This window comes from Myotis myotis, unplaced genomic scaffold (assembly GCF_014108235.1).
Source record: "Myotis myotis isolate mMyoMyo1 unplaced genomic scaffold, mMyoMyo1.p scaffold_m19_p_28, whole genome shotgun sequence".
Classification (NCBI taxonomy): Eukaryota; Metazoa; Chordata; class Mammalia; order Chiroptera; family Vespertilionidae; genus Myotis; species Myotis myotis.
In genome coordinates, this window is record NW_023416333.1 from 1069 (window position 1) to 15338 (window position 14270).

Consider the following 14270-nt stretch of genomic DNA (forward strand, 5'->3'; position numbering starts at 1 on the left):
ACAATAAAGATTTAATTAAAAAAAAAAAGAAAGAGTCACATTTATTGCAATCCGGGACTCCAAGAGGGCATTTCGCTCTCCCAAATCTCGAAGTGATAAGATGGCCGCAACAAAAAAAAATCACAAAGGTATTGATTACAACCCAGGGTTTGGAATGAGGACCCTGGTTTGCACAAAGCAGTTACAGAAGCGAGATTGAGCCGATTAGTTATCTACAAAGATTAATTATAGTTTTGGGTCTTTGGACCACTGGGTTGACAGGAACACATTATCTGGAACCCTCAGGTCTGGGGATAATCGTGCAGTCCTGGTTCCCAGGTACAGAGGAATGTACTTTCTAAAACCAGTGAGATCACAATCAATGGGATATTCGCATGACAATCAATCAGGCGTTCAATCGAATGGGATGATTTATATAATTCAGAAAAATCAAAATAAAACTTTTCTATCGTTAAGCCAAACAGCCGAGTTAGAGTTAAACTACCGTTTCTACCTGAGATGACTGCTACCATACTTCAGTTTCTGGAACCCGTCACCCCTGGCTAAACCGTGAGCTGCTCTTCTTGGCTGTAAGAAATGTTAAGAGGGAGCTGTGGTCCTGTAACAGAGCCAGAGGCTTCGATGACCTAATTTAACTGTAATTTACTATTGTTCCTCAGCCCTGGGGCGTTCATGACACCTTGAGGGCAAACACAGCAGCCTCCTTCGCTGCAGGCTCCTGCCCACCTGGCCCCACCTCGACGCCCTGCCCAGCCAGGGGGAGGTGGGCTTAAATTTAGGCGGTTCCAGCTCAGAGTTGAGACAGATTTTATCAGCCTTTGCTCCTGGGGTTCCACTCAAACTCACAGGCTGCGTGTGCGACCCAGGATCAGCATCTGCTCTCAGTCTGCGCTCACCGTCCGCAGTCAGGCCGGTAAGTCTGGGTACCTGACCCTTCTCCGCAGGAGACGACGGGGCGCGAGGGTTCAGACATCCCCCGAGGCCTGGGCGATCCGGCCTGCAGCTGGGTGCTCAGCCCGGCTCCATTTCAAGGCTGGAAAAGACCCATTTTCCTGATGAAAGCCGGAGCGGAGCTGTGTGTGAGAGAGAGAGAGAGAGAAGGGGTGAGGGTGGAGGTGGGGGAGGTTGGATGCGTGTCCTTGGGCTCTGAGGCTGGTGTTTTTTGGTTCTTAATTGTTATTTCTGTTAGGAGTCCCCACCTGAGGATATCTCTCCCCCCCCACACACACACACACAGATTTTTTAGAGAGAGGGGAAGAGAGAGGTAGAGCAAGAAAAAAAATATTGATCTTAGATACATTGGTTGCCTCCCGCATGTGCACGTGCCTGGACCGGGGCTTGGGATGAGCCTGTAACCGAGGTACGTGCTCTGGGCCGGAACCAAACCCGGGACCCTTCAGTCCATGTGCCGATGGGATGCTCTAACCACTGAGCAACCAGCCAGCGCTATTTATTTTTTTAAATAGTTTTTTTAAAAAAATCCTACTCTGCCGAAGCCGGTTTGGCTCAGTGGATAGTGCGTCGGCCTACGGACTGAAAGGTCCCAGGTTCGATTCCGGTCGGGGGCATGTACCTTGGTTGCGGGCACATCCCCAGTGGAAGGTGTACAGGAGGCAGCTGATCGATGTTTCTCTCTCATCGATGTTTCTGGCTCTCTATCCCTCTCTTCCTCTCTGTAAAAAATCAATAAAATATATATTTTTTAAAAATATTGATTTCAGAGAGGAAGGGAGAGGGAGAGAGAGAGAGACATCAATGACGAGAGAGAATCATGGATCGGCTGCCTCCTGCATGTCCCCCACTGGGGATCGAGCCCGCAACCCCGGCATGTGCCCCTGCCTGGAATCGAACCCGGGACCCTTCAGTCTGCAGGTGATGTTCTATCCACTGAGCAACACTGGCCAGGGCATAAGTTCCTTCCTTTTCAAGGCTTTTGTTGTGGTTGTTCCTTCAGGGAGGTGTAGCCAGGACACATTCTAGGCCCGAGGGGCCTGGGGAACAGCCCTGTCTTTTCTGGTCTGGAATGAAGAGTGGTCCTTCCTCCCTCCCTTCCGGCCACTGGGGGGCTATTCTGGCTCGATGCTTCCTGTGAGCAAGGCTGGAATCTCTCCCTGCAAATCCCAACTTTTTTCGCCCCAGCTCCAAATTCCAAATCCGTTTCACTTTGAAAACAGAAACAAAACGCCCGCCTAGCTGGTTTTGCCTCAGTGGTTGGAGCGTCAGCCTGTGGACTGAAGAAGGGTCCTGGGTTCGATTCTCAGTTAAGGGTATGGACCTCGGTTGCAGGCTCCATCCCTGGCCCCGGTCAGGGTCGTGCAGGAGGCAACCAATCGATGTGTCTCTCTCACATTGATGTTTTTGGTGTGTTTTTAAAAATTTTTTAATATACTTTTATTGATTTCAGAGAGGAAGAGAGAGGGAGAGAGAGACATCACTGACGAGAGAGAATCATTAATTGGCTGCTGCCTGCACACTCCCTACTGGGGATCAAGCCCGAAACCAGGGCATGTGCCCTTGACCGGAATCAGACCTGGGACCCTTCAATCCACAGGCCGACGCTCTATCCACTGAGCCACACAAGCCAGGGTTCACATCAATGTTTTTCTGTCTCTCCCCCTCCCTTCCGCTCTCTTTAAAAATCAACGGGAAAAAGTATCCTTGGGTGAGGATTAACAAAATAAATAGATCAATAAAAATAAAGATCACCCCTAACCAGTTTGGCTCAGTGCATAGAGCGTTGGCCTGCGGACTCAAGGGTTCGATTCGGGTCAAGGGCATGTACCTAGGTTGTGGGCACATCCCCAGTAGGGAGTGTGCAGGAGGCAGCTGATCGATGTTTATTTAAAATAAATAAAAAAATAAAAAAAATAATAAAGATCAGATATGGAAAAAAAAAAACCACAACCCAAAACCCCCCAGAAAGTTTCAAGGGCCTCGGCAGACAAACCTTCGCCTGTGAGCTCTCTTATCGCCGAGGCGAGCACAGGGAGGACACCAGGATAATAGGAAGAATTCCCTGTTTTGTAAAAGAAGGGAGGACAGAGCGAGGTCTGTGCCGCGTGGGGCAGCGGAGGTGCTCTAGCCAGTGGAGCCACACCAGCCAGGCTAGGGGGACATTCCCATTCTATTCTATTTTATTTTACATTTTTAGTTTTTATTTTTTTTGATTCTCACCGAAGGATATTTTCTTCCATTGATTTGTAGGGAAAAGGTGGAAGGGAGAGAAGGGAGGGAAGGAGAGAGAGAGAGAGAAACATCCGTGTCAGAGAGATACATGGATTGGTCGCCTTCTGGGCCAGCGGTTGACCCTGTAAGCAAGGTAGGTGCCCTTGACCGGGAATGGAACCCGAGACCCATCGGTCCGCAGGCTGAGGCCCTGACCACTGAGCCACACAGCCGGCCAGGCTGGGCGGACATTCCTGATGGCTTCCTGTCTTTCTCTCCCTGCAGATCTGTGCCTCCGGCTCAGCTCCACCCAAGATGCTGTATGGACGCCTGGGCCGGTTTTGTGAGAAGCTGGTGCGCAGGCGGCCCCTGGAGAGGAGGGAGGGGTCTGGCAGCGGCCTGGCCCGGTGCCTGAGCACCCTGGACCTGGTGGCCCTCGGGGTGGGCAGCACCCTGGGGGCCGGAGTGTACGTCCTGGCCGGGGAGGTGGCCAGGGACAAGGCGGGACCGGCCATCGTCCTCTGCTTCTTGGTGGCCGCCGTGACGTGCGTGCTGTCTGGGCTGTGCTACGCGGAGTTCGGGGCGCGGGTGCCCTGCTCCGGGTCTGCCTATCTCTACAGCTACGTCACCGTGGGACAGCTGTGCGCCTTCGTCACCGGGTGGAACCTCATCCTCTCCTATGTCATTGGTGAGACGGCAGGGCCCCTGGGGGGACAGCAAACTTCCATCAGGACAACAGGAGGGGGGTGGGGACTTCATCCTCCTCCATGAGCACTTGGGGGTCCAGCTTCGAGGGGAAGTGGGGAAGTGTGAGGAACACCCCCACACTGTTGCCCTAGGCCCAGCCGTCGGCCTGCGGACTGAAGGGTCCCGGGTTGGATTCTGGCCGAGGGCATGTACCTCGGTTGCAGGCTCCATCCCCAGTAGGGGGCTGGCAGGAGGCAGCTGATGGATGTTTCTCTCTCATCGATGTTTCTCACTCTCTACCCCTCTCCCTTCCTCTCTGTAAAATCAACAAAATATATTCTAGAACAGCGGTTCTCAACCTGTGGGTCGCGATCCCTTTGGGGGTCGAACGACCCTTTCACAGGGGTCGCCTAAGACCATCGGAAAACACACATATAATTACATATTGTTTTTGTGATGAACCACTATGCTTTAATTATGTTCAATTGGTAACAATGAAATTGGGGGTCACCACAACATGAGGAACTGGATTACAGGGGCGCGGCATTAGGAAGGTTGAGAACCCCTGTTCTAGAACGACAACAACCAGGAAGCAGTGGGAAGGGTAGGAACTGGGGAAGGGTCCCCGTGGGTGAGAGAAGTGGCCCAAGGCTCCTGCCTCACCATGGTGAGGTCTCCGCTCGGCCGCTGCTGGCTTCAGGAGACCCCCCTGACCACCCGATTTAACATTTCTTTTAAATAAAACACATACATTTTTGTTGATTTCAGAGAGGGAAGGAGAAGGAGAGACAGAAGCATCAATGATGAGAGAGAATCATGGCTCGGCTGCCTCCCGCACGCCCCACACTGGGGATCAAGCCCGCAACCCGGGCATGTGCCCTAACCGGAAATTGAACTATGACATCCTGGTTCCTAGGTCGACGCTCAACCACTGAGCCACACCGGCCGGGCCCAATTTAAAATGTCACCCCTCACCTCCCAGCCCTCCAGGGCCTTCTCCCGTGTTTTCCTTTCTTGCATAAGGCGGACTCCTTCTAACAAATTAAATAGTTCACCTGTTGTGTGAAACATGGGTCTCCTCTCCCCACCCCATGAGGAGGAGGCGTCCCTGGCCTGGTAGCTCAGTTGATTAGAGAGTTGTTCCCATCCTCCAATGTTGCTGGTTTGAGGTTTCTCTCTCTTTCTCTCCCTCTCTCTTCCTCGCTCTAAAATAACAAATTAAAAAGTGTTTTTTAAAAAAATATATTTTATTGATTTTTTTACAGAGAGGGAGGGAGAGGGATAGAGAGTTAGAAACATCGATGAGAGAGAAACATTGATCATCTGCCTCCTGCACACTCTCTTCTGGGGATGTGCCCGCAACCAAGGTACATGCCCTTGACCGGAATCGAACCTGGGACCCTTGAGTCCACAAGCTGAGGCTCTATCCATTGAGCCAAACCGGTCAGGGCTAAAAAATATTTTTTAAAAAGGGGTTGGGGGAAGCAGAAAGGAACCTCTTTGAGATGACTCTTTTGCATGTTTGTTTTCCCCCAAAACCTGAGCCCTGGTGCCCAGCAGGGGTGCCGGCCGTTCTGTGAACGAATGTGCCTCCTTCTGGCTGCAGGCAGCGCCAGTGTGGCCAGGGCCTGGAGCACCACCATCGACAGCCTGACCGGGCACCACATGTCTCGGGCACTGCAGGGGAGCGTGCCTCTGCGTGTGCCCTTCCTGGCCAGCTACCTGGACTTCTTCTCGCTGGGCCTGGTGCTGCTGCTCACAGGTGAGGCAGGGCCAGAGACGGGATGGGGTGAGCGGGGCATGGAGGGGGAGCGGCTGGGGCGGGGAAGGCTTGGTTGCGGCGAAGGGGTGGGGGGATGTGAGGCCAGAAAAGGGGATTTTTCCGTGGGAGAAACAGGAAGGCAAGATGTCGACATTGTTCCCACCCTCCGAACTCATTTTGAGCTGGACCTTTTATTTTTTAAATATATTTTTATTGATTTCAGAGAGGAAGGGAGAGAAACATCAATGATGAGAGGGAATCACTGATCGGCTGCCTCCCACAAGCCCCCTACTGGGAATCAAGCCCACAACCCAGGCATGTGCCCCTGACTGGAATCGAACCCGGGATCCCTCAGTCCGAAGGCGGATGCTCTATCCACTGAGCCAAACTGGCCAGGGCTGTAGGATTTCATTTAAAAAAAATTTAACAGACTAGAATCTCAGAGGGAAAGTGAGTGTGGATGGGAAGAGATCAACACAAGACTTTGTATGCATATATGTGTAACCCATGGACACAGACAGTAGGGTGATGAAAGTCTGGGGTGGGGGGGGCGGGCTATAAGGGATTAATGGGGGGGAAAAGGGGGCATTTCAACAATAAATATGAAAAAAAAATCATCCTAAGATATTGAGCGATCCTCCAATCATCTACTCACTGGATGCCAGGGGCGCTGCCCCCCCCCCCCCCCAAATGGAGCAATTGGAATGTCTAGGACATCGCCTAATGTCCCTGTGGGACTGTTGGGGTCCAGTCCCAGCAGGTCCAGGGGTTCCCAAAGGTGTGGACGGAGTGGGCAAAGAAGGCATGACACAGAGGCAGCGTTTAGTTGATCAGCATAGCGAGGTTCTCTAGCCAGGTTCTGTGTTTTGTTGTCTTGTTACATCTGTATTTATACCAGTTGATTTTAATCCTGTCAATTTCTATTCCAAAGGTTAGGGTGTTTCTTATCTCCATTCCAGGGAGTAAAGATTGTGTAGCTTAAGGGTGATTGTTCGTAGTTGAAGTGATTAACTACCCGCCTGGCATTTAGTTCAGGGGTTTTATCCCCTCCCTAACTTCAGGGAAAAATCCCTACCTGGGGAAACAACCTTTCTCGGAGAGGTGACCTTGGTTAAAACACACAGCGCTAAGGGGAGCAAACATATTAAGAACAGTATGCCATATACGCCAGGTCCCTTGAAACATATGCTGTGCAGATGTTTGTTCCCTGCAGCGACTGTGTCAAGCAGCAAGGATGGACTGGCTTCAGGCATGGGACAAAGTCACCTCCAGCTGAGAACCAGTAACTTCCTCTGTACTAAGACCAAAGCTTTAAAAAAAAGTATTTTGTATCATTAAAACAGAAATGGAGGTGACATTCCCATAATGGAAAATGAACCATTTTATTTTATTACTAGAGGCCCAGTGCATGGGTAGGTCCCCTAAACCTGGCCAGCAATCAGGGTCGATTGGGGCCTTCCACCTGCTGGCCAGGGCCTTCCTTCCCTTGCTGCTGGCCGGGGCCTTTCTTCTTTCCACCCTGCCCCCTGATGGTCAGCTCATGTCATCACGAGCAGTCGATCTGCCAGTTGAACTCCCGCAAAGACAATTTGCATATTAGGCTTTTATATAGAGAGATTTCCCCTCAGCTTTATTGAGATAGAATTGACTTATAACATTGTGTAAGTTTAAGGTGGTGATTTCATAACTATTTATGAGTTGGTTACCATGACAAAAATTAGCCCTATGCCCTAGCTGGTTTGGCTCAGTGGATAGTGCATTGGCCTATGGACCAAATCGGCCTCTGGGTTCGATTCCGGTCAAGGGCACATACCTTGGTTACAGGTTCCTTGGGTCCAGGCCCTGGTCGGAGGCAACCAATCGATGTGTTTCTATCACATGGATGTTTCTGTCTTTCCCTCTCTCTTCCACTCTCCCTAAAATCAATGGGAAAATATCCTCGGGTGAGAATTGGAAAAAAAAAAAAATCAGCCATTTCAGCCCTGGTGTGTGACTCCCTTGGGTGTCATTCCGTGCACCACAAGGTGGCGGGTGGATTCCAGTTCAGGGCACATACCTAGGTGGCTGGTTTGATCCCGGCATTCAATTTCCTCTCTGTAAAAAATCAATAAAATATGTTTGTTTTTTTTAAAATCAACCATCAATGTTTTTCATTTTTATTTTTCATTAATCCTCATCCAAGGATATTTTTCCATTGATTTTTAGAGAGAGTGGGAGGGGGGGAGACTGAGTAAAAGAAACACCAATGATGTGAGAGAGACACAAAGATGGGTTGCCTCACACTCCTGCCCTGACTGGGGCCAGGGGTCCGGCCTGCAACCGAGGTATGAGCCTTTGACTGCAGTGGAATCTGGGACCCCTCAGTCCAAGGGCCCACACTCTATCCACTAACCCCAACTGGCTGGGGTGAAACCCACCATTTTAACGTGTATGACCCCTACGTACATTCCAAATATTGTGCAACCACCTTCTTCTAGTCCCAGAGGAAACCCTGCACCCATGCAGCAGTCCCCGCCCCGCCCCCGGGAACCACTCTTTGGCTTTCTGTCTAGTTTTCCGTTCCATCTCCCCACAGGTGTCCTGGTCCTGGGAGTTCGCGAGTCGGCCCTGGTTACCAAGATATTCACGGGCGTGAACCTCTTGGTTCTCGGCTTCATCGTCCTCTCTGGCTTCATTAATGGACGTCTGCACCGCTGGCAGCTCACGGAGCAGGACTACGAGTTGACCAAATCTGAGTCCAATGGCACCTTGAGGTCAGGAGGGCAATTTTTGTTCTTAAATATATATTTTTTATTGATGATTGTAGAAAGGAAGGGAGAGAGAAACATCAATGATGAGAGAGAATCAATAACCGGCTGCCTCCTGCACGCCCCACACTGGGGATGGAGCCCACAACCCGGGCATGTGCCCTGACCGGGAACTGAACCTTGACCTCCTGGTTCATAGGTCGATGCTCAACCACTGAGCCACACCAGCCAGGTGGGAGGGGACTCTTGGCCACAGACGTGTGTGGAGTGCAGAGCTGGGAATGTGGTGGGAAGCAGATCCGGGCGGTGGGGCCGGGTGGTGGGGGAATGGGCCGGGGCTGTGGTCCCGTAGAGGTGGCTGACCTGCTCACCCTCTTCTTCCTCGTCCCTTCTCTCACCGCAGCCTGGGCCCTCTGGGCTCCGGGGGGTTCGTGCCTTTTGGCTTTGAGGGGGTTCTCCGCGGAGCAGCCACGTGCTTCTATGCGTTTGTTGGTTTTGACTGCATCGCCACTGCAGGTAACGGTCAGGCTGCCCCATGGCGGGTGTGGGCCGCCCTTGGGCACAGGGTTGGTGGGAGGTTGGCCCGGCTCCCGGGGAGTTTCAGAAGGAAGAGGGTTTTGTGCCTTCCCCTCGGTGTGTGTCCCTGACCCCACACCCTCCCACCGCGCAGGGGAAGAAGCCCGCAACCCTCAGCGGGCCGTGCCCCTGGGCACCGTGATCTCGCTCTTCGTCTGCTTCTTGGCGTACTTCGGGGTCTCGGCGGCGCTCACCCTCACGGTGCCCTACTACCAGATCGACTCCGACAGCCCCCTGCCAGAGGCCTTCCTCCACGCGGGCTGGCCCTGGGCCCGATACGTGGTGGCTGTGGGGACCCTGTGTGCCCTTTCGTCCAGGTCAGTCCCATCAGCTGCCTCCCCGTCAGCTCCCGTCCCCAGCTGCCCCAGCCTTGGGTGGAGAGACGAGGGGAGGCACACCTCGAGCCGTGTAGACACCCTGGCCAGCTTGGCTCAGTGGCTAGGACGTCGGCCTGTGGACTGAAGGCTCCCGGGTTCAATTCTGGTGAAGGGCATGTACCTTGGTTGTAGGTTCGATCCCCAGTCTTGTTCGGGGCGGGGGGCGGGAGGCGATCAATGGATGTGTCTCCACATTGGTGTTTCCCTCTCCGTCTCTCCCCCTCCCTTCCACTCTCTCTAAAAATCAATGGAAAAACATCCCCAGGTGAGGATGAACGACGACGAAGTGTGGGCCAGGCCTGGGAAGCCCAGCCTGCCCGCTGGCGATCACCACACACGCTTCCCTTCCCCCCGCCAGCCTCCTGGGCGCCATGTTCCCCATGCCGCGGGTGATCTTGGCCATGGCAGAGGACGGACTCCTGTTCCGGGCACTGGCCCGGGTCCACCCCCGAACGCACACCCCCATCGCAGCCACCGTAGTATCTGGAACTCTTGCAGGTGAATAAGCCAAACCCGCCCCATGGCCATGCAATTCCCTCCGCTGGGATGTCCCCAGGGGGTCCTCGCCCGCTCCCCACGGTGTCTGCGCCCTCCTTGCAGCGCTCATGGCCTTCCTCTTCGAGCTCAACCACCTGGTGGACCTCATGTCGATCGGGACCCTGCTGGCGTACGCCCTGGTGGCCTTCTCCGTGCTGGTTCTCAGGTGAGGCCCCGCTAAGATGATTTTAAAATTGATTTCAGAGAGGAAGGGAGGGGAGGGAGAGTCAGAAACATCAATGATGAGAGAGAATCTCTGATTGGCTGTCTCCTGCACAGCCCCTCACTGGGGACCAAGCCCGCAACCTGGGCATGTGCTCTGACTGGGAATCAAACCGGGACCTCCTGGTTCTTAGGTCATCAATGCTCAACCATGAGCCACCGCGGCTTGGGCTCCTGAGGGAAGAGAGAGAAAGAGACAGAGAGGCATCGTGGTTGCCTCCCATATACACTCCGACTGGGGACGAACCCACAGCTGGGCCTGTGCCCTGACCACGCATGGAACCTGGGACCTTAGATGCACCGGAGGATGCCCTCCCAGCTGAACCCCCCGGGCCAGGGCTTGAACCCAAGGTTCCTGATGGGGGGAGCGGCTCCTCTGTTGCCTGCGTGCGGCCTCCTCAGGGTGCCGCTCCACTCGGCTGGGGGAGGGGCCGTGTGTGAAGGTTGCAGGCATGTCTCTCACCCAGGTACCAGCCAGACCAGCATTTAAGCCAGAACGAGAAGACAGAGGTGGAAATAACGGAGATAAAGCCTGGGCTTGACGCCGGTTCCCAGGAACCTGTACGTGAAGCAGGAATGGGGGGCGCCCTAAGCAGCCTGTGGAGCCCCGAGAGCGCCGTCCCCACCCCGCAATCTGGCCGCATCGTCTATGAGTGTGCCTTGCTGCTGGGTGAGCAGTGGCTTGGCTCTTGGGTGGTGACGGGATGAGGCGGGAGTGGGTGCCTGTGGAGGACTGTTGGACAGGTGACGGCCCATATTTTTGTTGCCGATGCCACTCCATTGATTTTTAGAGAGAGTGGAAGTGGGGGTGGGGTTGCGGGGAGAAACATCGATGTGGGAGAGACACACAGATTGAATGCCTCCCGCACTAGGGATCGAACCTGCCACCCAGGCACATGTCCATGAACCAAACCTGTGACCCTGAGGTGCACGGGCTGGCGCTCTAACCATGAGTGACCCCGGCCAGGGCGTGATGGCCCATGTTGGGGTGGGCAGTCTGAGGGTGGGATGTGACCCAAGCCCTTGACCCCTTTGGCTTCTGACCTTGACCTGTTCTCCTCCACCCGCCCCTGGCAGCTCTCCTGCTGACCGTCCTGAGCCTGGTCCTGGCCCAGTGGCCCGGCCGTCTGGTCTCCGGGGACCCAATGGCCACGGCGGTGACTGCTCTGCTGCTGCTGCTCATTGTGGGGCTCACTTTCATCCTCTGGAGGCAGCCCCAGAGCCCAGCTCCTCTTAGCTTCAAGGTGGGTGACCTGGGGACCCCAGTCTACCTGCCTGGAGGGAATGAACTCTGCCTGCCTCGCTGGACCAGGGAAGGCAGGGGGAGGGGCCACAACGAATGGACTGCTCCCCGACCCACACTCTGCTCAGGAGCATGCTCTGAGTTGGCATCGAGGGCGTGGCCTGAGCAGGACTGAGCTCTCCCTTCCCACCCGTGGGCGGGGGCAGGGTGTCCCTCTGCAGCGTCTGGTGTGCTCAGCGATGACCTGGCTTTGCCCACAGGTCCCCGCCCTGCCTGTCCTGCCCCTGGTCAGCATCTTTGTGAACATGTACTTGATGATGCAGATGACCTCTACGACCTGGGCCCAGTTTGGCATCTGGATGGCGATTGGTAAGTGGCCTCTTGGGGCACCGAACCCAACCTCCTTCCTACCACCGTTCCCACCCGGCCGTCTCAGGTGCCGTAACAGGAGGCCCAGGGGGCACTGTCCCTTCTCATGGTCCCGTGTCCGTCCCAGGCTTCGCCATATACTTTGGATACGGGATCCGGCACAGCTTGGAGACCAGTGAGCCACAGCCAGCCGCCTCCAGCTCTCACACGCGCCTCTAGTGGGGTTAGTGTGACCACGGGAGCCAGATGCTGCCTGGCATCTCCTCGCGCTACAGCCTCTTCTGGTTCCTCGGAGCCTCTGAGCCTCTATGGAGCGCGAAGGTGGGGCGCACCCCGAGCCCTGCTCAGTGTCCACTTGTAAAGGCAGACACACACGCGGACAATGCACTGTGCTGGGGCAGAGAGATGCGCTCTCGCAACGCAAGTCGGACAGGGACCCGCCGGCCACCGGAGGAGGAAATGAAATATTCCCCGCACGGAGGGGACCCCCCTGTGCCCACTTCCAGAGAGAACAGATTGCCCCATGGGTGAAAAGACCTGTTTCAACTCTGTGGTGTCAACAGTGCACTTTTGGGGGGTAATTTTTAATTAAAAAAGGTTTTTTCTCAATTACAGTTGACATTCAGTATTATATTCGTTTCAGATATACAGCATCGTGGTGAGATATTTATGTAATTTATGCAGGGATCCCCTGACTGTAATATTTATTATAATATTTTTGACTATGTGCCTGTGTTGTACTGAAATCCCCGTGACTCCTTTGTAGCTACCAGTTTGTACTTCTCACCCTTTTCACCCAGCACTGCCCTGTCACACTCCCATCTGGCAATTAGCAGTCTGTTCTCTGTATCTCCGTGTCTGTTTTGCTCATTTAGTTATTTTGGTTTTTTCAGGTGGCACATATAAGCGAGATCATGTGGTGTTTGTCTTTCTCTGTCCAGCTTATTTTACTTAGCATAATACCCTCTAGGTCCATCCATGTAGTCGGAACTGTTATGCCCAGATTTCAGGATCCCCAATAGACCACCAGGGAGCCAGCTGAGTCTGATGCAAAAGCAAAGAGTCTTTATTCGAGCTAGCTCGGCTCCCCGACCACACTCACCGACGCAGCAGCAAGCGGCAGAGAGAAAGAACTCTGTGTGGAGAGGGGTTTTATAGGGCGGTTGGAGTAAGGGGAAGAGAGATGACTGTGGGCCCTGCTGATTGGCCAGGCGCAAGTCGGTGTCTTGTTACACAGGATGTGGTCATATCTATGGCCCGCACTTCCCTTGATTGTCATTGGTTAGTTTAAAGAAATCCTGGGTGTGGGTGGCAGAGGCTTGGGCTTCCGGGAAGAAGCTCCTTGCCGAGCACATGGCTGCCCAAAAATGGAGGATCCAGGGTAAGATGGAGGGCATAGCCCTTACCCTGGGGCAAGAGTCCTGAGTGATGGCCACTTCCCTGTTTCTTTGTGTCACCTGTCCACTCAGGCAGTGTCCCTGCTGCTCGGCTGTGTCCAGAGGCCTGCCCGGCACTGCCTGTCTGCACAGCTTCATCTTATCTCTGTGCCTCCCTCCGCACACTCTGTCCTCTGTGGCCCTCCTCCCTCTCCCGACAGGAACTTGCCAATTCTTTCTCCTCACCCCCCTACCTGTATGGAGTAGTTTGGAAGGACAGCGCCCACCCCCTTGTTCTCAGGTTCCCACCAGGAGCTCCAGTTCTTTCCTCAACATCAGCCTTTGCCCTAGGGTTGACCGGTCTCAGACGGCTCAGGTCCCCCCCAAGTCTGACTGCTCCCAGCACTCTCCTGGGTCTCTACCCCAGGCCCTGGCCCCTTCAGGACAAACCCGCTCTCAGCCCGCAGCATGGCCTCCGGTCCCTGTGGCGGGACCTCCAGGATGTGATGGGTACAGTGGCCCGGCTCAGTTCCTTCCTGAACAGGCCATGTTTGCAAATCCAACAAAGACAGCGGCTCATGCAATTTCTATTTTAGCCATTCTGCTGAGCGTCTAGCGATGTGGCCCTTTGCTTTGCATTTCCTGGATGGGAAAGGAAGTTGAACACAATTTCACGTACTTACTGGTGACCTGGTGATCTTCTCTTGTTCCATAGTCATTTAAGTCCTCCCGCCTCTTAATTTATTACTTTTTTATTAAAAATAAAAAAAAATTTGCCAAAACCGGCTTGGCTCAGTGGATAGAGCATCGGCTTGTGGACTGAAAGGTCCCAGGTTCGATTCCGGTCAAGGGCATGTACCTGGGTTGCGGGCATATCCCCAGTGGGAGATGTGCAGGAGGCAGCTGATCGATGTTTCTCTCTCATCGATGTTTCTAACTCTCTATCTCTCTCCCTTCCTCTCTGTAAAAAATCAATAAAATATATAAAAAAATAAAAAAATAAAAAAAAATAATAAAAGAAATAAAAAATAAAAAAAATTTGATGAGAGAGAGAGAAGGAGGAACATTAATCTGTTGGTCTGTAACAGGCAGTTAGACAGACATGAACAGAGCAAGGAAGACAGGCCAGGAACAGGTCACCAGGGCAGGAAGCCCCAGGGCCTAGCAAAGGACATTGTGGGGTGGGACCTCGCCCCCAGCATGTCACTG

General features: G+C 53.7%; 1 protein-coding gene across 1 annotated transcript; it reads left to right on the top strand.

Annotated features, from left to right (window-relative positions):
• The first annotated feature begins 3480 nt into the window (after positions 1–3480).
• On the top strand, positions 3481–11904 carry LOC118649138 (cationic amino acid transporter 3-like). Its single transcript, XM_036295939.1, has 11 exons — positions 3481–3853; positions 5459–5614; positions 8190–8367; positions 8765–8877; positions 9032–9254; positions 9673–9812; positions 9915–10017; positions 10541–10743; positions 11151–11317; positions 11577–11685; positions 11813–11904. The coding sequence occupies exons 1-11, from the start codon at positions 3481–3483 to the stop codon at positions 11902–11904; spliced, it is 1857 nt and encodes a 618-aa protein (XP_036151832.1).
• Positions 11905–14270: the final 2366 nt, after the last annotated feature.

What these genes read in the sequence shown, in the direction of transcription:
- LOC118649138 (XM_036295939.1), top strand. Translation starts at nt 3,481, where the DNA reads ATGCTGTATGGACGCCTGGGCCGGTTTTGTGAGAAGCTGGTGCGCAGG. An exon ending in CATCCTCTCCTATGTCATTG is followed by an intron (nt 3,854 to 5,458) that starts GTGAGACGGCAG and finishes TTCTGGCTGCAG; the next exon opens with GCAGCGCCAGTGTGGCCAGG. An exon ending in CTGTGTGCCCTTTCGTCCAG is followed by an intron (nt 9,255 to 9,672) that starts GTCAGTCCCATC and finishes TCCCCCCGCCAG; the next exon opens with CCTCCTGGGCGCCATGTTCC.